Below are 26,376 nucleotides of genomic sequence, written 5' to 3'. Positions count from 1 at the left end.
GTGGCTGGCAATGATTTTAGAAAATGGCTAGGGCCAGTGGGGATTTTGCCTATAGGGGTTTCTGATCACCAGGCCTATGGTTGAGGCCCACAGAATAACACTAACATACTGCAACCCTACATGAGCAACAACATTTGCATACCACCCGCCAAAACATCATAGCATAGGATGTGTTGTGAACGGCCCTGAGCCCTTGGGGAATGTCAACAACAACAACAAAAAGAAATATACATACAGACACGTAAACACACAATCAAAATCAGCTACTGGAGATCTGACTGGCTCTGAATATTTTTTTACTAATTATTTTGCCATGGTTGCCTCCACAACATTGATATTTCCATATATCCAGTTTTCATTTATATTAGGCTCAGCCAAATAGTACCTTCTCACTTGTGAGAAACTTAGCAAAGTAAACATGCTCTCCTCCAGTTTTCAGTTCCTCTAGTTTCTTTCTTGAAGCCTGGGTATCATCCAACTTGTAACTCTTAAAGACAGCTAATACTTCTTCAGAGTACTTTTAAAAAAATGCCAAAAAGATTATTTACATAAATATTGTAGTAAATCTCCTAAAAATTATAGCCAGAAAGCAGCTTTATTTGAAATGTGATCAGATATACTGTTCCTGCCCCTTCCAATTACTCTTCTTGATCTGGCCTCTTTTTGTAACATTCCACCCTCCCCCTTTCTTCTGTGTATATCAACTGGCCCCATCAATTTATATTCCAGCACTTCTGATGGAATCAACTTTAACTCACAAAAGCACGCTAAATATCATTAGTCCCAGCTTCCTGATTCATTCTGATGCTAAAAGGTCACTGCAACTAAGCAGGTGTAGATATGATAGGAAACTGATGAGAGATCACTAAAAGCGATATGTAAACAGCTAAAGACAACAACAGTGCAATGCCAGCATATCCTTGTACAACATTAGCATATTATGATGATTTCAAGACCAACATAAGATTGCCTCATATGCTTCTTTACAAGTCCCAGCTAAAATCTACTCAATCTTAACTTAAGACTGACAATGGGGCTCACAAGGAAAACCAAGAGGCAAACTACAATTGCAAATGATCATACAATACACATATATTCCTAGAGGCTACAGGAAGCTGCAGACTTCTAAAGTAAAATCCAACATCAAGAAACTATGAAATACCCAAGCACAATATGAAAGATTTTGTTGAGTGGGGGACAATACCATTAGGTTTCTGGTCCAAAGCAAAAAACAATGTCCTACCTACAACCTCCACTTCCTTAGAGAACATCTTTTCCCCTTCCCCATACAATTAAAAAAAAATCCAATCTAACAAAGAACTCTGAAGAACCTGAAACCTTTCATACCATCTGGTGTCATTTTGGGCGGTCTTATTAAAACGTATTACATAGCTTTTGTTTTGGACTTATTCTGCTAGGAACAAAGCATTGTAATAACTCCTGGCTACAGCTCTGTCCATTGAGCATTTGCTGTGTCTTCATTATTACTGGACAACAACATCCCTCGTTACATATCATCATCTTCTAAAATTGCCTAGTTAGGACAAACTCTGTAAAACAGAATGAATGCACACTAGATGAAGAGGGAAAAAAATCCACACTACAGTCATTACCTTTAGAAAAGTTTTCCATGAGACCTTTTCATAGCATTGCACAGGATTTCTAAAGTAGTCTTGAAGTGACCAGAACTTTCTGTACAGGTTGTAATCTATAGGGATAGAGCTGGAGGGAAAAATAAAAAATAACTACTACACACACACACACCCATAACTTGCACTTTGAGACAAATTTGAATTCATAAATGGAAAAATAAAAATATTTTCTTCCTTTAAAAAAAAATCCAAAGTTCAAGACTTCATAATTATTTTTGTTCATGTAGAAAATCCTTCTCCATAGTCAACTACAGCTAATCAATCATACTGTAGGTTTAAAGATACTACCGTAAGTAACTCTCCCCAATTCATGTTACGTGCACAAACATATTGACAGTGGACTGCATAGAGCCAATTACGGGATTTGAACGATGACAAATTAATGATATAAAATCTTTTAGCTCAAGTTGACAATGTATTGAAAATCATTTCCTTTCTAATATTACCAGGATCAAGACACCATTTCAACTCAAGACATTATATTAAAAGTAAACTGACAAAAACTAAAGGACATTTAAGTTTGTCCAAGTTCCTGCCTCCAGCTCTACAAATGCCCTCCCAGTGCAATGTGAAAGGAGGACTTCATTTACAAATACACACTGGTATATTTCACACATAACAAATGTTTGCATATATCCTTCTACTGAAAGCAAACAAGTGTGTTGCTGATTGCAAATGTCCCACTATCAAATGTTCCATCCACAATAGGCCTATTAAACAAAATCAGAGTCCAGTGGCACCTTTAAGACCAACAAAGATTTATTCAAGGTGTGAGCTTTTGAGTGTATGCACTCTTCCTCAGACTAATGAACTGACCATCTGAGAAAGAGTACATGCACTTGAAAGCTCACACCTTGAATAAATCTTTGTTGGTCTTAAAGGTGTCACTGGACTCTTTGTTTTGTTGTGCTGCTTCAGACCAACACGGCTATCCTCTTGAATCTAAACAGCCTATTATTAGCTATAGGATAAGGCAATACTGGTTTTTAAAAATAGTAACTGTTTAGAACTGAATTTTTCATTTTAAAAAGTTTGTCTCAATTGAGGGAAAACTCCTGGTGTGTGTGTGTTACTAAAACTACTCTTGAAATTTAAAGCTTGACCACGACTTATTTGCACATTTCTCACTTGGTTCCCTGGGTACAGAAACAAAGTTCTAATTAATGCAGCTACTATTTCCCAAAAGACACAGGAGACCAACAAAGCTAGAGATCAAATTTACTAACACTTGTTTAGCCAAATCAATGTACTTAGCATATCACTAACAATCCAAACATTTCCCTACAAAGCAACAGCAATTTTAGTAACAGCAAATATGCCTGCTGCAGTTTCCAGCCTACCACAGTTTCCCCAGCTGAAGCCTACCAAAATCAATGGGTTTAGACTGAAGTAACTCTACATAGGATTTTAACTTCCAGTCTTATGATATAAACATGGATAAAATGTAAGTTCTTGTTTGATAAAAAAACAATGAATGGCAACCACTTACCAACCATACCATACAACATATGCATTTCTAATATTTTTTCATATTAGAAATTATAAAAAAGATGAAAAAATTAAGCTTTGACTATACACTTACCAGCTTGTAGGAGCTTCATCATCTCCCATTTCACCTTCTTCTACTTCCATCCCTTCATCTCGCTCTTCTACATGCTGAAGAAAAAACACACTTTAATAGACCTAAAACTTTCCCCACATATTAAAAAACAAAAAAAATCCTGCAAAAGGCTTTGTATTATTACCAGAAGATACAGATTACAATTAATTTTTTTTTGAAATCTGAACTAAAATTAGGAAAGTGAACACACAGCCCAAATCAAAAATCTGAGTATTGCCTTATACCTTTTTAAGCGTTCAGGAACAGGGCTTAAATCTGATGTGGAACAAGACCCGCTTGTTTTTTAATCCCTTTTACTTCTTTTGGAAATGGTGCAATTATATTTATTCAGTACCCAGAAGGCTGTGTGTCATTCTTATATCCCCCCTTTTACAGCTTATTCACAAAATTAGTTTCTCTTTATATAAATTAAAAAGAAGATTGACCTTCTGTCCTAGAGTGCTCTCTTGCTCATTGGTATTAAAAACGGTGATATTTTCCAGGTTAAATTGACTTTGCAAGTTGAGCCCTGCAGGGGTAAAGATGAATGTTAAAAAATAAATGAACAAAAAACAAAACAAACCCCAAATGAAGAACTTGTGAGAAACTGCTACATAAATTGAAAAAAATAATAATATAAACTGCAAGGAGCAGGCCAATTTACACACATAAGAAGCAATCTTTCCTGAAAGCCAAGTAGGAACAATTACACTGAAATTTAATTACAATGACAGGAAATTGAGTCTAGTATTGTTGTCTGTATCAGAGATCAGTTACCAATCTTCTAAAATAAATATAATTGAAAATCAGAATAGCCTTGGGCTTAAAATACATTGGACCGACTCTACTTCAAGCCATCCGTTAAGTTATTTCTGACATTTCTGACATCATAAAAGAATAAATCTTACCTGACTTTTCTGAAAGGGGGAATAATCTAGCCAGGAATAGCTGAATTCTTCCACAGAACACTGTATTTTGCGATTTAGATAACCTTCGTAAGAGGTCTAAACAACAGGAGAAAATATGTTACCTTTTGATTATGCCCTGAAGCCCAAACTTTCATGTACAAATTTATTGTGCACTTCTACTTTTACAAAAGGGAGACGGCCACTGATTTCCCCTTCAAATTTTAAGCCCCATAGAGCTCCCAACTGGATCCACTCAAGAGTTGCATAATATATCAGAACCTGCAATAGCAAGGAGGTCTGCGATGTAAGTAGGATGCAAATTGCTGTTGAAAATGAAGGGGTGGTAAACACATCCCAAAGAATGTTATTGCTCCTTTAAATTAATCTGTTTTTCTAGTTGCCTAAGTATATGAGTGTCAAACATGCACAAAATTCATAAATACTATTCTCCAAAAGGATAATAAATTTAAAAACTGTTTAAAACAAATTGTAGTCTATACAACACACATATTTTAAATACTGAATCATATTTTTGTAATACTTTCTTAGCAAGGTGCTGTAATAAGTCATTTAATTGCCTTTATTTTTTAAACAAAGACTACTTACCGTTGCACATTCTGAGCAAGTAATTTTTTCCTGCCGAGTAAAATGTATTCTAGAAATATCATTAAAGAATGTAATTAGTTAATGTTCAGAGTTACAACAATGCCAGTTACGCTGTTATAGTACCACAGCTATCTCCCTAAAGGCTTGTTGCAAGAAAATAAAATTATCTCCAGGCAACCAGGCAGGGAAATTTAAAAAAAAAACATGGAAAAGGTGATCATTTTTCTTACATGCTAGTGAAATACAAACAAGCTGATACAATTTTTTTGTGGGCCAGCAATATTTACTGACTGTTTTGCAAAACTGGCCCAGAGAACTTATATAGATTAGCTTGGGCCCTGACAAAGCTTATTTCAAGACCTGTTGATTTGGTGCCAATCAAAGGTTCATCCAATCAGGGTCCCCCCCCCACTTTTCTCACCTAATTGCATCTCCTTAGCCTACGTGCCTTTCATCCATACAGGTCTTGTGATCCCCAATGTAGGCATTTTGGTGGACAACAGTAGAAAAGCTGACTGGATCCAAACTCTTCTCTGAATGTAGATGACCAGGATTCTACTGGTAACTCTGGTGCCTCCTGGTACTCTGCCTTTTTTTACATCTTTCTGGGCACATATGGCAGGAAATCGGTGGCTTAAGGAGGTGCATTTTCGGAGGGTGGGTTGGGAAGGGTGGGAGGGGATTCTTAATGTTGTTTTTTATTTTATTGTTTTAAACCATATCGCAAGTCACTGCAGGCTAACTGGCTAGGAACAGTAGCATAAAAGTTCAAATAATAAATAAATAATAAACATATACCACAGGACAATCCAAAACCACTGTTCATGAGCATTAAAAGCTGACAACCAATAACAAAGACAATATGGCATGGGAATATTCAAACAGCAGCACCTGGCTGCTGGAGGTGAGACCTGTGGGTGGGGGAATCACCTGTATGATGTTGAGCTCCCAGCACCTATGCCAGCATCAGAACAGGAGTGGAGGAACAGTCACCGCATCCTCCTCAGCCTTGAGTTTTATGGCCTTGTACTATTGTCTTGTACTGTCTTGTACTATTGTGGAAGCCTATGCTCTGTTCTGTAATCTCTTCTTTGGGGTCCTCTACTGCCCCTAGCTGGCTGCCTATGCAAGGCAGGAGCCGGCTGTATGAGATGTGGGGCATAAAACCATCCAGCAGCTGATCAGCAGTACTGATTCCACTGAGTTAGTATGTGTTTCCTATGGCTCTAAAGCTGATTCTGGATCACCAGCAGGGTCCTTTGTCATGGCAGGACTATGGGCACAACAGGGAATCAGCCCAGGAAACATCAAGGTGGGGTGGACCCCTCCTGGGTGGAGGAGTTTTGTTAGGGGTGAGGAGAGTGAAAGCCAATGACATGCCAAGCCTCCAGACAGCAGGCAGGAGATGGCAAACACATGGGGCAGTCCTGGCCTCCAAACACATGGCATGTTCTAACATTACTGTTTATCAGAAATACTCAATTTACACTATTGGAGAAGCTCCATAAAATTATCAGAGTAATAAACATTCACTGAATTTACCCATTCAGGATCTCAAATCAAACTAAGTTTGTTTGATAAAATACTTACTGATTTCCATGTAGTAACATTTTTTTCCACAAATGTGAAAATTCTGTCACACTGATCCAATGGAAGGCAATCCAAAACATCTCCCAACAGCACAAAAGGGGTTGAAGCAGTGCAAATACCTTTATTGGAAAACAAGTTTAAGTTCAGTTTTGCAGAATTACCCCATCCCAAGAGAAACGAAGTAGTTAAGTATATGTTAACTGCAGTTTATCAATATGATCCTAACAAACGTAATTTGTTCAAGCATGTGTGTAAATACCCCTCTCTTGCTGAGTCACCGTTTGCTACTGAAGGTTTTGAATTGACTCCTATATCCTCATGACAATTACTTTCACTAAGTAACAACGTTGCTTTGTAAGAAAACGGATTTTAAATTCTAAAATGCTATGAATGGAAACACAAGGGACTAATGAAGATGGGTAGCCATGTTAGTCTATCTGTACCAGTAGGGAGGAGCAAGAATCCAGTAGCACTTTAAATTTGTGGCATGTGGCAATTGTGACAGCTTTTGTGAGTCACAGTTGCGCTGTGTTTCTGGACTCTTGCTCTTTTATACTACAAAGGATCATAGTCAAAATCTTTGACTATTAGATGTTATCCCCCCATATTTTCATAGTTATCCTATGAAATTCTGATATCCTAAATTTATTAAAATTCTTTCCTCTATGTGATATGCAAAAATATGGCATTCAAGGGAAAAGTAGTTTCCATTACTAATACAGTATGAGAAGGTAAGTATGAAAAGAAGAGACAGTTGGGCTGGAATGTGCAATCTTTAGCTCAAGATTCAGTTCCTCTTGTGGTGCATGGAGATTACACATATGCATTGCTAGCTTTCATACAATGTAGCACATGTTGCAGATTATTCATGGACAAACTGCAGGATACTTTTGGCGGAATTAACTGTGGGGCTAACATGCATGGGCATACACCTGTATCATAGTCTGACATACTTGTAATGAAAGGCAGCTGCCAATTATGTGAGCTAATCCTAAGAATGCCTTTAGATGATAGCAAACCTTTGTTTCCTGAAATATGTATATACAGCTAAGAATTATATGCACATTAAAAGGGAGCTGAGTTGTATATCTTATCCATGGTTCCTCTTCATATTTATGAAACCAGTCAGGGGGTGGAGAGAGTCCTGGGCTAGGGCCAATCAGAGTGCAGCCAGCCCCTACGTGGCCTGCCCTACCATGAGCCACCAGCCGCGGCAAGGAGGTGGTGGTGTAGGCAGCGGCAGGAACAACACACAGAGAACGCCACGGGGGCGAGAAGGTGCTGGAACCGTCAGAAAGACCGTGGCAGTGAAAAGCCAACGCCAATGGAAAGGCAGCACTATTGACAAGGAGGCCGCAGTGGCGATGAGGAGCTCGCGGCCACCAGAACCACCCAGACCAGAGAATGACTTGGCAGCGGCCACTAGGAGGTGGCACCACGAAGTCGGTGGCGGCTAGAACGAGGCCGCGGCAGTGTTGAAATTCTCATGCTGGCAGGCTTCTCACTTGCTGCGGTTTTCCACAGCAAGCCATTTTCCCCGCTCACATGCAGCCAGGAATCCGGGTCCCCAAGCCTGTCCTGGGGCTGCCTCCCTCCTTCCTCTGGCTTGCAGGTGTGGCTGTCTGCCAGGACCTCGTTCTCTCCTATCTCCACATCCATCGAGGTGCAGAGCCAGCACGCCCGAAGACGCCGCCGTGTCTCTCAGTCCCACCTTCAGCTCTGAGGAGCGGTGCCACCTCCTACTCTCGCCACGGCTCTGCAATGCGCTCCAGTCTCTCTGCCACCTGGCCTGTTCCTCATGGCCACCCCAACCTGTCTCAGCTGCTTGCCCCATTGTCTCCTGGCTCAGCAGAGGCCAGGCGCTGCAGCTGCAGACCGTTGTGCTTTTTGCTCGAGGAAAATGGCCGCCTGTCAGTTCCTCAAAGGAAAAACCTGTGCTGGCCCAAAAGGAGCTCCCAAAAAACTTCCAGTGAAACTTAAAAGGAAGGCTGCTGCTAGCCCTTTCCCCACAAAATGCACCAATGTAGATTGACAAGAAGGGCAGCCCTGTGCTCTGCTGAAGGCCTCCTAAGGCAAACACGTCATTAGCGTACCAATCATTGCTACTGAGGGCCCTGAGTGAGGCTGCACCCACCAGCATAGGTGAGGATGCAGCAGGCCCATTGCAGCCTAACCAGTCGCCTGGGAAGTGAGACATGGCCGAGTGGCCAGGAGGCCTCTCCAGCAACCTGCCTCCCCCACACACACTTTCTCCTGCTAGCGCCCACAGCATTTTAGGATGCAGCAGGCTTGAAGGCTAGTATATATTTAAAATAAAACAATATGGCCTCCACTCACCTTCTGTAACCCCATTAATAGCAAGAGAGATTACTGCCAGGACATTTTCACAGGAAGCTTTGTTTATCTAAAAAGATATAATACAAGCATCTTGCTTATCATATGGAACTGAAACATAAATTATGTCAGCAAAAGCCTGTAATGATACAAAAACACTTTGATTTAAGAATTAGAATATTACACATAAATTGTGAACAGATAAAATTTCATAACACTACGCTTAAAACATATTTTGTATGGCAGTTATCAACTGCAACAAGTTAACAAGCTTACTCCGTAGGGAATCCTTGCAAGATTTTTGGCAACAATGGGAGTGCTTACTGACTTGTAAAGGAAAATTACTATATTCACAAGAGGCAGCAGAACAAACAATAAATTGTTAAAAGTGGTGTCAAGGCTAAAATGAAACTTATTTCCCTTTTGCCCTCCTAATCCTTTATTCTTGTACTTGGGAATAACTCTTTTAATATTGACTTTATAAGTGAACCAAATCTGGCTTGTTTTCTTTCTCTCCCTTTTCCTTCTCATTGGGGCGAGTACCGATGGCAAGTAGAGAACAAGAAGACTGCCAGATACAACCAACAAGGACGACAACAACCTTAGGCTCCCAAGTGTAGAGCAAGAACTTCCTGACAATCTTTCTCAAAGAAGTAAAAAAGAAAGGAAGATATAAAGATGAAAAGGAGACCAAAGGATACCTACATACGTATAAATAAAAAAGAAATGAACTGAATCAAGGACTACAAGCAATGTACTTTACTCAAATGTATATCTATTATTTTAATTTGTATAATCACCAAGAAAATAAAAAACAATATTTTAAAAGGTGTTTTTTTAATGGCATAATATTCCTGGTGATCTCAGAATTCAATTCATTTGCACGTAGTATCATAAGATGGTATTTGAGGAAATACTTACAATTTCTTCTTCTAAGACAACTCTGAAAGCTTGATCCAGGGTAAACTTTTTTTCATTTTCACTACAAATCAAGAATAGATTTAGGAAAGCCAAGATTAATAAAGTGGGCATCAAAGAGGTCTGTAATATCAATAAAACATGAAATATTCCTATGTAAACTTTTAACCAAAATTTTTCCAAGGCAGAATCCAATCAAATATAAAAAGACCAGAAGCAAAATACACAAACAGTTTAAGAACATAAATAACACAACTTAATAAAAATTAGCAATTTCATGGAGTGTGTAGGGTAGCCAGAGATCATAGGACTGCCTGGCAACCAGGCAAGGGAATGTTAAAAGGTGGTTTGCCATTGTGTGCCTCCACATCATGAACCTAGTGTTCCTTGGAGGTTGCCTAACCAAATACTAGCCAGGATTGACCCTGCTTAGCTTCCAAGATCTGACAAGATTGGGCTTGCTTGGGTTGTCTAGGTCAGGAAAAACTTGGATTGAACCAGCCTTTCTCAACTTTTTTACCATTGAGAAACCCCTGAAGTGGCATGATCATGTAGAATATGGTTGGGAAGCACAGCTGTGCACATGCTTACCGGGGCCCCTCCCCACCCCCTCCAGATCCATCATTGCTCATTTAGGGAGGGGTAGCGGGTTGACATGATTATATATGGTTATATCACCCAATAAATGTTTGACAAATTTAAAAAATACATAAAAATTAATTAACTCCCACCCATTCAGAAAACCTTTCCAGGGCCATCAAACTCTGGTTGAGAAAGCTAGGATTAGATAAAATGCCTAGCCGTCATGGCTTCCATTTTGTCTACATGCAGTTTTATCACACAAAAAATGTGAACTGATGTATATTACCTTCCGGGTATTTGGCTGAAGGCACCCAATAAAGGTTTAATGGTTTTGTTGTTAAGAGCTTCTCGAGTAGAGTTCTGCGAACATAATGAAATACACATAGTAAAGTTTAACAAATATGTAAAAGTGTCTTACTCAAAAACTGACCATAGCTTTAATAGATGTTATTATTTATCTGTGTGTTCTAAAGAAACCAATATATTTCCACAAACCTCACCAACATCAAAATTGCTTTAAAATCAACAAAGGCATTTGTAATCAAATGCTAAATATATTTACTATGATTTATTTATTGGATTAAATTTCAATGTAATTTACCCTTGTGATCCTTTGTTTACCAATCAATTCTAGTTTACCAGTCAATTCTAGTTTAAATAGATAAACTGAAATAAATAGGGCTCCTAAGAAAGGTTATGGGGATCTAGGTGTTAAACACATTAAGGAATCCTACAGCTTAGTAAATGCATGAATTTTATGCTAGTCTAATAATTTTCATCGTATTAGAGGAGAAAATTGTAACAGTATCTTCTATAGAAGCAAAAATCTTCATTCTACATATAAGTGCGGGTTCTTTCAAGATACTATTCCTCTTATTAAAAATATAACATAGCTAACAGAATATACATTATAGAAGGTCTGGTTCTTCAGAACAAAACAAAGAAAAATATTAGCTTATTCCACAAATTAACTATATATCCAGGCTGCCTGTTCTTACTGTGTATCATGTTCAAAAGTTTATATGAATTAATATTACTCTTGCTTTCAACAAAGGAAATTTCTCCATATCATGAGAAGACTAGAGGTAAAACCTTTCCTCCTAGACAGCAGTTACTGGAGTATTACAGCCCCTATCTCTATGCTAAACCCCTAACAACAGGTCATCTTGCTCCTAGGTATGCCTACATACCTGCTACTTGTGTAACTTCTGGTATTCATACCACAGTATAGCTGCTGGGGGTTCAAGTAATATTTCTGATTTAAAAATTAGTACATGTATGTAATATGAAACTGAAATCCATACCAAGCAAGCAAAAACGCTCAATTCTAAACAGGCACTACAACATCTACTACTCCAGCATATATGGGGAATACTGCTTTTTACCTGAGGTACCTTTTCAATTGAACACATGTAAAATACAGGTTCTCTTCATTCTTGGAGACCATGGATATCTTGAGGAATCAAGTGGTATGTTACAGTTTCACCAGTTTTGTGCCCAAGTTGCTTTACAGACCAGAAGACTTGCAGACCCAAACACTTATATCTGCTTTGCCTGTAGCTCTAGTTCATGTACTCAACTAATGAGTATGTTGTTTATAACTGATGTATCTGGTAGTAGTGGGAACATGGCACATTTTTTGTTGTGGACACTTACCATATACCATTGCTAATCAATTGGCCTTGAGACAGTCTGACATGTATCTCTCCTGTCAAGGCCACTTAAGTATGATCACAAACACTGGTGAAATTATTAACTCTTAAAATGGCATACAAAGTCTCAAGAATAACCCTGAGATTGGAAGCTTAGCACAGACTGAAACCACAGAACAGTGCTGTGCAGCTGGCCAGTTCCAGTAGTAGAAGAAGAAGAGTTGGTTCTTATATGCCGCTTTTCTCTACCCGAAGGAGACTCAAAGTGGCTTACAGTCACCTTCCCTTTCCTCTCCCCACAACAGACACCTTGTAAGGTGGGTGAGGCTGAGAGAGCCCTGATATCACTGCTTGGTCAGAACAGTTTTATCAGTGCCGTAGTAGGTTCACCTGTTGTCATCATCCAGGGTTTCTTGACAGCTGAAGGGACATTATAGTCTTTTCTTGCATTAATTCCAGCTTGCTCTAGTGGTTAAAAGCAGTATCCTCTAATCTAGAGAGCTGGGTTTGATTCCCTGCTCCTCCACATGCAGCCAGATGTTATTGCAGAACAGTTCTGTCAGAACGCTCTCAGCCCTACCTACTACACAGGAGGTATTCTGCCTTGAGACTCTTTCAGAGTGAAAACAGGGTATAAAAATCAATTAGCATTTCAACAGTTTTCAATAAATGTAAATAATGTAAGGGAAATATTACATTGCTATATTATACTTTTCCATTTCAGTTAATTTCCATTTACAGCTCTGAATGCATCAAGCATAGTTTAATTTCCCCTTAATCAAATACTTTAATTCTGACATTTATTGCTACTGAGGCATAAAACTGACATGCAACGCTTTTCAAATTTGCTTATTAAGCTTTAAATCCAAATCAATATTCTACATCAGACCAAAAACTATTTAAAGCAACCTTTCTCAACTTTTTACCATTGAGAAACCCCTGAAACAGTCTTCAGGCTCCAAGAAACTGCAGAAGTGGCATGATTGTGCAGAATATGGTTGGAAAGCATAGTTATGTACATGCCCATTGGGGCCCCTCCAATTCCCACCCCCTCCAGGCCCATCATTAGCCATTTTGGGAGGAGGGGCATGCTGACATGACCATATATGGTTATATCACTCAATAAATGTTTGACAATTTGAAAAAAATATATAAAATAATTAGCTCCCACCTATTCCAGAAACCCTTCCAGGGCTGTCGAGTAACCCCAGAGTTTCATGAAACCCTGGTTGAGAAAGCCTGATTTAAGGCATTAAGGCATTTTCTTTAAAGTTTACTCACTTTTTAAAAAAATCTGTAATCACATTGTGATACAAGAAACATTAAACCAAAACTTGTACTTAACAGATCCCCAATTATTTTATGTATTTTGTCATTTCACTAAAAAGACCACAAAGCATAGTCCTAACCTTGGTTTCTTATAAACTTACTCCAATTATTTGCATGGAACTTACTTTCAACTATGCAGGCTTTAATCTTTTAATCCTTACAAACATAAAGTATCAGTGTTCTACTCAGTACTGTCAGGATTAATTCTTGTCACTAACTGGCATGTTTAGAACATGGACATTTATTATGGTCACAGTGCTTTTGTAAAATAATACACTGAAATGAGTATGTAATACTACAAAACTCAACTTACACAAAGTTACTAGAATAGGTTGAGCAACGATGTGTTAAAATGAAACTGAGCAGCATGCGTTAAACAGAATGAGAATTAAACATTAAAAGGAGCTACTCAACTCATTATTCAATGCCAGCTTTCCCACCAAGTAAGGTTCCATTTCGCTTAAGTGTGCATGTGGCAAAGTGATCCAGTACAGCGGCCTAAACATTTCTCAATAATCTGAATAAATTTCCTGAATTTGACCCCAGAATACTGCCAGTTCACGAACGTATGAGTGTTAAGAGATCACAGCAGCATCCAATAGCGACCTGTATGCACAAACACCTGAAAAAGCCACTTCACATCTAACAGAATTTTCACAAATCCTCATCCCTCCCCCCAAGCCTAATTCATACATTTATCTGAGTCACTTAGTTAAGATATACAGGCATGAATTCTGACGGCACTTAATTAGAAGGAAATGAAGTCCGCAAAGGTTGGAAATGCTCACATAAATGATTAAATAATGAATATATAATTATCTGCATTCTGGACAGCTTTCAGATGTAACAGGCAAGGGGGGGCAAATCAGTGGGCGCATCTTCCCCAAATTAGCGAGGAGGGCCCAATCACCTAAATAAATAACGGAAGCTGCAAAATACTCTCTCCCACGCGGTCCCCTCCCTGCCCCGCTCGTTTCCCGCCGGCGGAACGAAGCGCTTTGTCTCAACTTGACCGGAGGCTCAATTCACGAACGTGACGCCGAGACGAGGAGGAGGGGGGGGGTGTCTCACATCCTCCCGCCTATCGACCCCTGCTTGAAATACGAAGGCGGCGACGCGGTTACCGCCATGCTCCGCCCGCTCCCGCTCACCGTAAAACGTTGCCGCGCCTCAGGCAAGCTGAAGAGCGGCGGCAACATAGCTTCTCCTGACAGACTCGTCCGACGCTCTTCGGCCAAGAATGATGACGCCATCCCTCGGCGCCTCCTAAAGCCGCAGCAGCGCCCCCTGCTGCCCTGCCCTTCAAGCGGCCTGGCTTGCGTGAGAGGGGAGGGGAGACACCCGTTGGGCGACGACCTCGCGCCCCCTGTCACCTCTCGCGCGTCCGTTAAAGACGTTAGCCGGCGGGGAAGAAAAGAACGGCTGCTGCTTCCTTTCCCGAATTCCGCGATTTGCATTTCGACTCGACGTCACCACCTTCCTTGTTGTTTAAAATGGACGCGAGTGGGAGATTCCTGGTTCGGTCTTTTTTATGCCTGTGTGCTTCAAAGGATGCCAAATGACGTCTGTCATAAAACGGTTATTAAAGTATAGCCAAACTCTTCATATAATTTAGATGAGTTTTTAAAAGGTATTCTACATTTACCTTTTGAACGTTTTAGAGCTAGAAGTCCCTCAGAAAGGAACATTTCCTTTTCTTATTGCCCTGACACCATTCTCCTCAAAACTCTCGAAATCTAAGTTCCCTAGTCTTCATCTACTGATGCCTTGTTTTCAGTCAAGACTGGCTCCTAAAGGCCCATTATGCACGGTCACCAAAATGGCGATTTCGGGTCACATGGAAAACGCGGAGGGGGAAGAAGCGAAGCAAACCGCTTATGCACGGGACGGGGACACAACGGCGGCAAAACCCAGAGTAACCGATTATGCACGCAGCGATCCCGGCGCTGCTTCTAGTTGCGCCCAGTCACCCAGAAGCTGCGCTTCTGCGTTTTGCTAACGCGGCTTTTTCGGTGGCATACACCGAATCTGCGATTGTGCGTTATCAGTAATTTTAGTGGCCGCCATTCCACCCCAACTGTGCATTATTCCCCCTGTGCATAATGGGCCAAAGTGATGTAAAGCAATTAATACCCGACATAAGTGGGCATAGCAATAAGTGTGCACTGTCTTTTCCGCAGATCAGATAGAACAAGATCTTGTCTAAAATCTCAGTCCACAGGTGGAAATCTATTTTGTAACTTTTTTTTTTTTTTTAGAATTTTTGGAACATTGCATATTCCAGGCATTAGTCAAAGAGATGCTCTTCCCCTTTACAAAGTTTGCTTTAAAGAAAGCAAGACCACATATTAGAAAGCTTATTTATTATGTCATCTTTGATGTAGAATAAAAAGGCAACTTTTCATATTACAGAGATTTTTCAAACTAGATATAAAGGCAGCCAGCAACCAGCAATATTGGTGTCAAATATTATAGCTCAAAGTTTCCTTCCAACCTATCTGGGCAGAGGTAGCGTCAAGTTTTGGCAGCTGTTACACAAACAAGGCCTTAGAACAAATTTTGAGTGCAGTGACATCTTTACTATCAACAGCTACTCACGGGAATAGACAAGGCCTTATAACTGTAAACTTAAAAATAATTCCCCATAACACTTCAACAGTGTGACATCACTTCTAGCACAAAGTCAGAAGTAATATTTCACTGGGGCAAACTACTAGGATTCTACTGAAACTCTATGATAGGCTTTCCCAACCAGGGTTAGTGAAATCCTGGGGTTTCATGATGTCCCCGGAAAGGTTTTGCCAATTGGTGGAAGTTAATAAATTTTGTATCCTTAAAAAAAATAAAGTGAAATGATCTGTGACCAGTGATGGGTCAGTAGGGGATAGGAAGGAGAGGACCCCTGGCCATTCATATCCTTTCCGTCTGAAGCTTGTTGAATGTGGTAGCAACGAGTCCAGAGAGGTAAGCAATCTCATTTTAACTTAACTGCTCGGGGGGGGGGGCACACAACAGGGCAGCATAGGTCTTCTCCCTTTGGTGAAGAGCTAACTGGTAATTAGCCCAAAGTGCATATATGGTTTTATGGTATCAACCTTACATAATGACTTCCAAGTGACCCAAAGGAATTTCATACTGTCAGAATAACAACAATTTGCATTCCCCCCACCACTCACTGGTTCTAGCACTTGTCTATTTTTTTCTGTGTGATGAAATTAGGTGAGGACCGTTCACTCTTCAGACTCCCCTGCGTCTGTTGAAATGGCAGAAAACTTCTTTTGTGGCCTCAGTGAAGAAACCAAAACTAATACTTGTTAGTAACAAAAACTAAATTATGATGTTCCTTAATTTTTCCAAGTGCTTATACTTCCATATCTTTCATCTTGTCATTTACTTAAAATAATTGTATATATTCCTCATATTTAAAACAGAGACTTCAGTAACATAGGCTTTTAAAATGGATTCCTCCCCCCCCCCCACACTTTCAAAATTCCCTTCGATTTTTCTGATTATGTACATTCCTGTACATTTAGCTGTGTATGGCTAGGTGTCTAACTATCTGAGCTCACAATTAGCTTGGGTTTGCACTTCCCTTTTAAAAAATGAATTCATATTTGCATCTCTTGTTCTAAGAGTTCCAGATACCTTTGCCTCCAAGTCATATTTTTACTGTAAGGAGATCTCATTTTTCTAGCATCTGGTCAAATCAATTTCATTTTGTTGTGAAAATATAATTTTTCAACCTATCACCTGGTATGTTTTATGTAACATGATTATAGAAAGGGCAGGAGCATCTATTTAGACTCACTGATAGCAACCTATTTTCTCTCACCACTCTTGTATATTTTGTTGTTTCTGTTCTTTACAATTTTTTTCATTGTAGAGTAAGTAGTCATACTGCATAAGCAGGCATATAGCCTTTGTATAAAGGCAAACACCAGCAAGGCTACCTTCTTCCTCTGTAGCAATACCCCCAATATTTAAGAAAATGTTCCTCTATTTCCTCCCTTGTGTGCGCTACTTCTATAGAACTGCAGAACAAAATTTCATTTTTATTTTGTAATTGCCCCACAACAAATCTCTCTCTGCCCCAATCAGTTTTGTCAATTTCTCTCTACTACTGCAGGGGAAAAAAATCTTTGCTGTATGGAATACAGACTCATACAACACCCTAATGAAGACTGTAAGATTGTGACAACTTACATTGGCATAACAAAGAAAAGAAAGACGAATGTGACCTAGGCAGGAGAAAAAAGAGGGACCAGGCATCAGTGGAGAAGATGAAAATTAACAAAGCTGACAGAGGAAATCAGCAATGGCTCTACTGGCTGCTATTGCCCATGCCATGTATGAGTTTTTCCCTTCCTTCCCCCCCTTTAACTTGTATACTACATTTTCAAAAAACGTTCAAGATACTGAACAAATTAAAATAATTAAAGGCGATAATGTCACAGGTAATACACTCTTTCCATATCTTAGAAGTCTGTAAATATGTGAATTTCATTGAAAAGGTTCATATATTTTTGCTATGCTTACTATAATGGTTTTTTAAATTATTGCATTTAATTTTGTTACAATTGCTTTCAATGGGAATGCCAATATCTTCCTCCTCCTCTTCATTTTCTCTCCCCTCCCCACTTTAAATGGGTTTGTTTCAGATGGCTGCTGATACAGCCGGCCTGTATCAGTTAGGTGGCTGCAGGCCAGCTAGACAACAGATGGGCAGATTGGAACAAAATCTTGCTCTCTTGTCCTCTTTGTTTCTTTGAAATCTGAGCTGTAGTGGACTCTGGGAAATGTAGTTATCTGGTTGCCTTATATTAAGAAGTCATGTATCAAGAGAATTACATTTTGCTGGATGTACTGGAGAACAGCATCTCATATTCATCAGAAACAATACTGAAGCAAGAAAATATTTTCTTCCCATCTACTATATTTACTTCAAAGGAAGATTCCACCCCCAAGAATGTGCACAAAAAATTCTTATTATTGGATATAACTGTAAGTTGTATGTGAATTTAAGATGCCCTCTTTCTTTTTACGGCATTCCTGAGAGGAACTCTAATTTTGCATTTGAGTAAATGCAGTACTTGCCCATCTGCTGGCCAGCTGGCCACAACTGTTGCAAACCTAGCCAGCTGCAGTAGCTGCTTGAGAGGAGAAAGGAGAGGAAGAAGAAATAAAAGTTTGTCTCCCTCTCTCTGACTGTCTTGAATGATCTAAAATGGGGGTCATCAGCCCCCGGTACAAGGCCGCGAAGGCCTCAGCACCGGGCCGCCGCCGGACACACCTGCCTCCCCCCCCCGCAGCGAGAAGCTCGTGGCCGGCTAGCTTCTCGCTGTGAGGGGGGGAAGAGGTAGGCGGGCCGCCGGCATGCCGGTGGACGCAAACATGCATGGGCAAACACGCATGCTGCCGGCTCTCCCCCACTCCCGGAGGCAGTCCTCAACTGCAAAAAGGTTGGGGACCGCTGATCTAAAACACTGCCAGGCTCCAGGACAACAAATGTGACCCAAAACACAAGACTTTTTTCTTTTAGTTTTTTCATTAGTTTGAAAATGAATGTGCATCCCTAAGTAATGTGTATTAATTTGAAATTGAATTTGAAATTGAATGTGTAGCCCTAATTTGCTCTGTTCTTGTTTGTTCTGATTTGTTCTGATTTGCTCTCTTCTTATTTTATTCATAATCCCACCAACCTATGATTGAAGTGATTGAAAATGATATAATTTTCTTCTAATTTTCTTCTAAAGTATACACATTTTGGATTGTAATTTATTTTGATGAATCAAAAGGTCCGCCCTGTGTTGGGAGACCTTTGAAAATAGGTCTCTCAAAATTTATGTCATGATGTACATTGTCTAACTGTCTCACAGATGAAAAGGCACTACTATAGATAAATGCTTAGCTGGAATATATCTCAGAGCAGTGGATAGTCCAAGGAACAAGAGCAGGAGTTTTGTATGCTCTATATAGTACCTGGTTGTCACCTTGATTGATGCTGCACAAAACTGAATGAAAACTAAATAGGAAATTGTTCTCTTACTGAAATTACAGAATAACTCGATGTTTTCATTTCCTTGGCTCTCTGGAGACTGGACCCCTTTTATGTTACTGGATTTTGAGACAGTGCACATTCACCATTAGGTAAGAACTCTCTCCATCCTTCATTTAATAAATCACATAGCAAACACAGTTATCAACTTGGGGGGCACACTCTGTTTCCTCCAGATTGCTTTTGGAAAGTCTAAGTGAAAGGTTTCTTATTTCTGTTGACATTGTTATCCTCAGTGGCATGTGAACAAATTGCAAAGGCCACTGTTTTATAACAACACTATTTCTCTTTCTATTTCCCATCTCTAAAAACTAGCATTTTTTTAGCTTGACATTATTGGAAATAAAATGTTCACAAAAATCATAATATCTTTGGAACTGAATTACAAATGGCCCTTCCTGCTTGTTAAAGAGGTGCAGTCATGGCTGTCTTGAAACAGTTCTGAAATGTCCCATCTCACAAACTTAGACATCAAGGGAGAGGGGGGGGGACCATCAAGAACAAAACTAGAAACACAGGATACCCTCCCCCCAATAAATAAATGCCAGGCACGTAGGGATCCAACCATTTTTAAAGAAAAATTTCCCATGGATGGCTCCATTCATGCAGCACTTGTTGTTGTTAGGTGCGAAGTCGTGTCCGACCCATCGCAACCCCATGGACAACATCCAGCCACCTCACTCACTGTCGTCCCCTTCCTGCAGCACTACTGACCCCCCAAAAGAGTATATCTGGAGTCATGGGATCTAAGCAGATGAACAGCTGTGCAGATTGGTATGCTAAAGGGTGGAAGATCAAGGGGATGAAATCAATCACTTTCCTCAGCAGAGCTCTGCTTGTGGGAAAAGCAATTTCACCCTCTTGTCATTCATTCTAGCTCCCCAGCTCATGCTGCTAATCCTACATATGAGCCCTATGGTCTTGGGAATAATATCTCTGAGGGTTGGTAGGCATTACAAGAACAGAGAGGAATGATTAAAAACTCTACATTCCATGCACAGAGTAGTGCAATGCATGCCAACAAAGTCTAACAACTGTTAACAGTTAAAAATGTGAATGACACATAAAACAAAAGACAACCATACGTTCAAAGGAAAAACTTTAGCTATGACAAAAGCAAACAGACGTTTTAGATTTCTAGAGCTGTATATTACTAAAAATATCAAATCTGCAATTGAGCATGGGTGTACAATTGTTCAACAACCCTGTAGTTCAGACATTTAATATTACGAATAAATTCCTTCTGTATTTTGATTCCTTGTTTTAAGCCAGTATGGCTTATCTATGTATATAGCACAGTAATAGTAGAGAGAACTGTTGTGTATGCAGTGAAGTGGACATGCAAAGTGGGAGCCACCATTCAAACAGCAGGATTGCTTGGTGCCATTGGTTTAGCGTGCAGGATCCATCTTGCAAATGGATCATTTAAATTGTTTAATTAGTTCAAAGCTGGGTATTCACTAGGAGCCAATCATAGGCTGTGGTGGAAACCTGGGTCTGTAGATGAGTTCAGGTGATGGGCTGTTTTTCAGTTCAGTTGGTGCAATCGAATAAAAAACTGATGCTCATTCCATGAGCAACTCTGCGCCTTCTTGTACCCACTATTTAATAGGAGCATTCATTTGTAAATTAATACTGATGTGCATTTGGGCCTATATTAATATATTGAATTCTGAATATAGCCTAGAATGCAGATCAAAAATCCACATAAAACCGTGTTCAGATGGGAGATTCCCCCCCCCTTCAAACCCGGGGTGCAGGGTGGAGTGTCCTCAGACTCTAAAACCCCAACCATTAAAAAAAAGTAGAAAGTGATATTGTCCGCTTCAGTATTTGGATATATAGCTGTACAGAATATCTGCAAACAGTTATAATATAACAAAATGGGAGTCCAGTGGCACCTTTAAGACCAACAAAGATTTATAATATAGGAAGTTTTCATAAAAGAAAAAATGCAATTGTCCTTTAAAAGATCATTAATCCCATTCTCAGGTGGTATGTTTTTGGAAAACTAAATGAATAGAAGACTGAAACATTTTGTTCTTTGAGTAACAGAACATCAGGGTTTATTTTTATTTTGTTTACTTTTCCACTTCCTGTCCTAGGAAATGTATATATTTCTAACATAGTAGCTGTAGCTTGTTATTTTACCAGTAGGTGTCAGAGCTGACATAGAAAATAGGAAGGTGCAGTCTCCTCTAGTTTCCCAGTTCAGTCTTGGAGCAATTTGCAGGATAGGATATCTGGAAGCTTGAGGCATTTACCATTTGAGTACAGATATCACTGAGAGTAGAGTTTGGTAGAAGAGTTTGGCCAAAGTATCAAGAGATTAGAATAAATGTAGTGGGTTTGTGAGTGATGGGAGGGTTCTTACAATTTAAAGTACCTGTCTCTACTCTTTGGAAAAATCAGATGTGAACTCAGTTGAAACAGGTTTTACAATTTGGATATTTCTAGGTCAGCACTTCTTAATCTGCTTTGACAAATTAAAGCGTGTTTACTGTTCAAATGAAGTCAGGCTCTAATTCAGTTGATGTAAGCTGGTCTTTCCATTCACTGTTTCTTTCATGATTCATTTCCTGCTTTGCTCCACCCACCTTATGAAAGATAAACAGGAACGAACTTTCCTTGGATAGAAAGTGTATTTTAACTTGAAGGCATTGCCACATCATGTGTTTAAAGACAAACCTTTGCAAAACTAATTAAAAAAACACAAGATCACTGAGGAGTGGCTTTTGAAAAATTCTCAGGTTTAGTGGCTATAAAGGCAGATAGAGCAGCTAACTAAAACTGCAGAAACCTTGTAGGTATATTCTTTTCAAGAAAAGCTTCAACACGATTGCAAAATAGTTTCCTTTTGCTATTGGGTCACTTTTAATTAATTGTATAATGTAGTAGAAACAAAATTATATTAAAAAGACAACACAAAAAGAGCTTGCAGATAGGGTTGTCAACTCCAGGCTGAGAAATTCCTGGATATTTTGGAGTGCAACCTGGGCTCCGTGGGATTTGGCAAAGGACCTTTGTGGGATAAAATGCCATGGAGTCCATCCTACAAAGCAGCCATTTTCTTTCAACTACATGATCTCTATAGTATGGATATCAGTTAAATTCTGGGAGATCTCCAAGCTCCACCTGGAGTCCAGCAATCCTAGTGCAAAAAAGGCCCATTATCATTTTATTTAAACCTGATAAAACAGCTGCCTCCCTTCCTAGATAATAAGAATATACTAAGGTCTACATAAATTTGTATTCTGCCCATGTGGCTCTCATACAGTTGACATCAAACTTATGTAGTAGAGCTGAACAACAGTAAAAATGTTTTTGGAAAAATTTGTGTGAAAAACACGTGAATGGTTGGTTCTTATTTACCCGAGAATCTTTATTAGGACGCTTAAACATTAATGTTCCCATTAAACATATCTATGGTATGGTATTTGCATACTGCTGCTACAATGATGATTGTGAACACCTGGGAATATTCCAAAGGATCAAACATTAAAATCTAGATTACAAAAATATGGCAGATGATGACATTACTTAAATTAACAGAATTAGTACAGTTAAGAGAAGAAAGCTACAGAAACCCAATCCAGATTTGTGTAACCGGTCAACTTTTTTCTGAGGAACATAATTTAAAGGTGTTAGTACATAAGTACTGTTTAACTTTTTGTTCTGGGTGGAGGGGGTCAAATGAAATAGGAAAAGGAAAAACTGAAAACTGCACCTGCATGTGATGACATGTAGAAGGAAAGTAAGATGGGATAAGGCGTGATCATAACTAAAGATGACTGAAGTGAGGAGAGTGGGAATTGTTTTGTTCATTTATTTAGTCATTGTTTTATTGCATCCTGCTATTATTTATTGTCAGCTTGTCTCGCTGAGTAATATAATGTTCAATCATTGTACTTATGGCTAATTATTTATAATTCATCTGACTTACTGAGATATGTAATGGCAACATAGGCAGTTGTTTAAGAAGAGTTATTTTACACCCCGTTTTTCACTACCTTATTGGTCTCTCCTTATTGGTGGGGTTCATGCAAAGAGTGTTTTTTGAAACTGAAAGGAAAGATGATTCTAGCTGCATTTACTGATGGGTAGCCATATTGCTGAATGATTAGTGCATCCCCCCCCTTCAGTACTGCTAGGCATTTAAGTTTTCTTTTTTATATACAAGCTCAGGTTATATTATTTCATCATTAATGTACAGCCCCAAATAGTGCAGGAGAGAGCCAGGGAGGCAGAGGCAGATTCAGAAGGCTCTCAATGCTGGCTCAGCTGCATCTGCCTCTCTTGCTCCCTCCTGCATAATTGGGGGGTGGGGGGACATTAACAATTAAAAGGCACATCAATAAAACTTGTATATTTACCTACGTGAAACTGACCAAAAGTGACAAACCATGCAACATACACATACTAAATTAATGTCACACTATATGCTTTTTCTCATTGGGTACAGAGCACATACTCTGCAATTCCAGAGAAAATCAGATTTTTTAAAATGGGGCAGAGTGCAGGTACAGGATTTGAATTAAGGGGATAGCAACTTGAATTCTCCCATAATCAGAAATAAGCTGTGAGTGCAGAAAGGCCCATGGGGAAAAACTGCCTTGCTTAAGGTCATCTAAAGAATTTTTGGCAGAGGTCACTTTGTGACATGGTTGGTGACAGGCCTCAGTTTTTAAAACTGTACAACTACTTTAGCGCAAGAAAAACCTCTCCTGCTCTTGCAACTGACACATAAGCATGTCAATGACTGTTTATGCACTGGGAACTTCACTGACCCAGCTCCCATGCAGGAGCACAGATCGGGGGCAGATGTTGTGCACTAGGCCAAATGCTCCCCCATGTGGGTGCAGGAAGAGGTGGGGCAACCTGCCACGACTAAAACTCTAGCTTGCAGCTCAACATGAAAGCTCCAGTGCATAAACGGTCAATGTCAGATATAGAAGAAATCTGCAAAATAAGTCAAGTTCTTTACTAGCTTTGATATAAAGAACAAAGTATTATGAATGCTAGCAGTTCTTGCTGCATGCAATGTGCAACTACCAAAGTGTTCAGAGGTGAAGAGGTAAAGGAACTAGGCTTTTGCCAGATTAATTTCCATATAGGGGTAGGGGTTTTAATGAGGTAAGTTTTTATGTAACCCTCCTTGAGCTTCAGAATAAGGCAGGCAATAAATCTAATAACCACCACCACCACAATAATAATATAGAACTGTAGCAGTTTGTTCTCTGAAAGATACATCACTTTCCATATAAACTGAAATTTAAAACTATATTTCAGTTGTGTCAATGAAGTTTCCAGATGTACCCTTCTCTCCTTGGCGGTAGAAATTTTGTTCAGAGAATCCAAACTAGTAGTGATGCCTTAAAGAAAAAGGTAAACAAAGCTACACAGCCGTATAAAAAAGCTGAATGTCTCTTGACCAGCCTCATTTGTGAACTCTCCAATAGCAGGAAATATTCTATCATCTTTTCTCAGGGGCTTCATATAGAATTATGTAAACTAGCTTGTCCCTTACAAGAAAACTGCAGGGAATGGAAGGCAAACAGGAGGACCCTGACTTAGTGATGGCTTTGAAGACTGGGCATTCTTTGAATTTGATGGAGGGATCAGTCCCCAGAGAGCCATTTCACAGCAATCTGCTTCTCTAACAAGGCCAGCAGCTGCATTTGGCAGAAACTGAACCTTCTATGTTACAATCATATTAAATAATCTCATGTAAGAGATAAAAAGAATCTGATGTAATCCTGTTGATACTAGTCTTTTGAATTCATAAAAGTGAGCCAAACGTCAGCTGAAATGTTTAGATGGTCATTCACACTTGCCTAGCCTCAGGTGCTGGGGGTTATTGGACTGAAAACTTGTGTAAGCTGTGTATGTATACTTCAGTTCTCAGCATTAATTTGTGAGAAAATATGTGTAGAGGTTTGTGTAGCCACAGCTACTAAAGTCTCCGAACATAGATCAGTTTCAGTGTCTTGCATTGCTCCTTTCTTGTCTTCATATTGAGTAAAATGGAAATAAAATTACATATAATAGTACTTGTTCAAGAGACATGGCTATGCTGTCAAAAATGGCAGCTGTGCTAAAACTTATTTAATAAATGATTTTGATTTAAATTCAAGAAAGAAAATAGTCAATCTAACTTGTGAGAGTATGGTGGACAAACAAGGGGAAATAAAAGAATAGCAAACTGTTAAGAATGAAGGAAAGAATATACCTTGACTAATTTATTATCAGATAGTGTTAACATTGAAATAACAGCTTAAGAAAGAAGGTGGCCATCTGAGAGAGAAAAAAACTGGTTATGAAAATTGATTATCGGTTATGGAAAACATTTGCTAGGTAAAGTCTACGAATAGTATGACTTGGAAACAACAAATAAAAGACTGTATGATAAAATGGGCTCAAAATATTGCAGAGAGAGCATAAGCTTAGATCAATGGGAAGGACTGTGGGTTAATGAGTTGAAATTTATTGAATGTCAAATGTTAAAAGAAAGCTGGTATAAAATGTTTTTAGATGATGTATTGCCCCTCAAGATATTGCAAGAATTACTAAGAGTTACAATGACAACAGTTGGAAATGTCAAAATATAAATGCATCATTCTATCATATATGGAGGACTTGCCAGAAAACAAGGAAATATTGGGTTATGATTTATGATGAGATGCAAAAGATATTGAAAGTTAAAATTGTTTTGGATCCAAAATGTATGTTATTAAATGTGGTACCAAATAATGTTAAAATATATAATGAAATTGTAAAATACGTGGTAACAGCTGCTAGAGTACTTTATGCATCAAGATGGAAAAAGAATCATCACCAGATATTACAGATTGGTAAAATAAATTGATGGAATACAGGACAATAGCAAAACTTACATATTTGACACTCAAGAAATCTACATTGTAATTCAGAAGAAAATGGACATCAAGATTAGACTATATTGAATAGTAGAACCTAACTTGAAAAGAAAAAAGCAACCTTCAGATGGTATATGTTAACTATGGGGTTAACACAGTATCTGGTCTGTAACTTCTAGATGATGTAAAAGAACAGTATATGTATTGTAAAATGTAAGCTCTATGATTATTTTGTTTTTCTTCTAAATAATAGTGGTTGTAGTATATAACTATAA

General features: G+C 39.0%; 1 protein-coding gene and 1 long non-coding RNA gene across 3 annotated transcripts in view; one reads left to right on the top strand and one right to left on the bottom strand.

Moving 5' to 3' along the window:
• LOC143828400 (THO complex subunit 1) overlaps positions 1 to 14,588 on the bottom strand; it is a 27,787-nt gene extending 13,199 nt beyond the window's left edge. Inside the window, exons 1-11 of one of the 2 annotated variants that reach the window (XM_077318829.1) lie at positions 14,323 to 14,588; positions 10,477 to 10,550; positions 9,612 to 9,672; positions 8,694 to 8,760; positions 6,357 to 6,475; positions 4,767 to 4,815; positions 4,161 to 4,256; positions 3,699 to 3,781; positions 3,235 to 3,308; positions 1,614 to 1,722; positions 386 to 517 (exon numbers count right to left, since the gene is read on the bottom strand). In XM_077318829.1, coding sequence (XP_077174944.1) covers positions 386 to 517; positions 1,614 to 1,722; positions 3,235 to 3,308; positions 3,699 to 3,781; positions 4,161 to 4,256; positions 4,767 to 4,815; positions 6,357 to 6,475; positions 8,694 to 8,760; positions 9,612 to 9,672; positions 10,477 to 10,550; positions 14,323 to 14,424 — 966 coding nt within the window. In that variant the 5' untranslated portion in view covers positions 14,425 to 14,588. The remainder of the gene's footprint in view (positions 1 to 385; positions 518 to 1,613; positions 1,723 to 3,234; positions 3,309 to 3,698; positions 3,782 to 4,160; positions 4,257 to 4,766; positions 4,816 to 6,356; positions 6,476 to 8,693; positions 8,761 to 9,611; positions 9,673 to 10,476; positions 10,551 to 14,322) is intronic. The other variant, XM_077318828.1, reaches the window with a different exon arrangement.
• On the top strand, positions 14,566 to 26,376 carry LOC143828402 (uncharacterized). The gene is made up of 4 exons (XR_013227584.1): positions 14,566 to 16,135; positions 17,298 to 17,625; positions 19,229 to 19,318; positions 24,714 to 26,376. It is a non-coding gene; the product is annotated as an uncharacterized LOC143828402 (long non-coding RNA).

The sequence above is a fragment of the Paroedura picta genome, unplaced genomic scaffold, assembly GCF_049243985.1.
Source record: "Paroedura picta isolate Pp20150507F unplaced genomic scaffold, Ppicta_v3.0 Ppicta_v3_sca25, whole genome shotgun sequence".
Classification (NCBI taxonomy): domain Eukaryota; kingdom Metazoa; phylum Chordata; class Lepidosauria; order Squamata; family Gekkonidae; genus Paroedura; species Paroedura picta.
The sequence above is the reverse complement of the archived record's forward strand: the minus strand, read 5'-3'. Positions and strand labels throughout refer to the sequence as shown.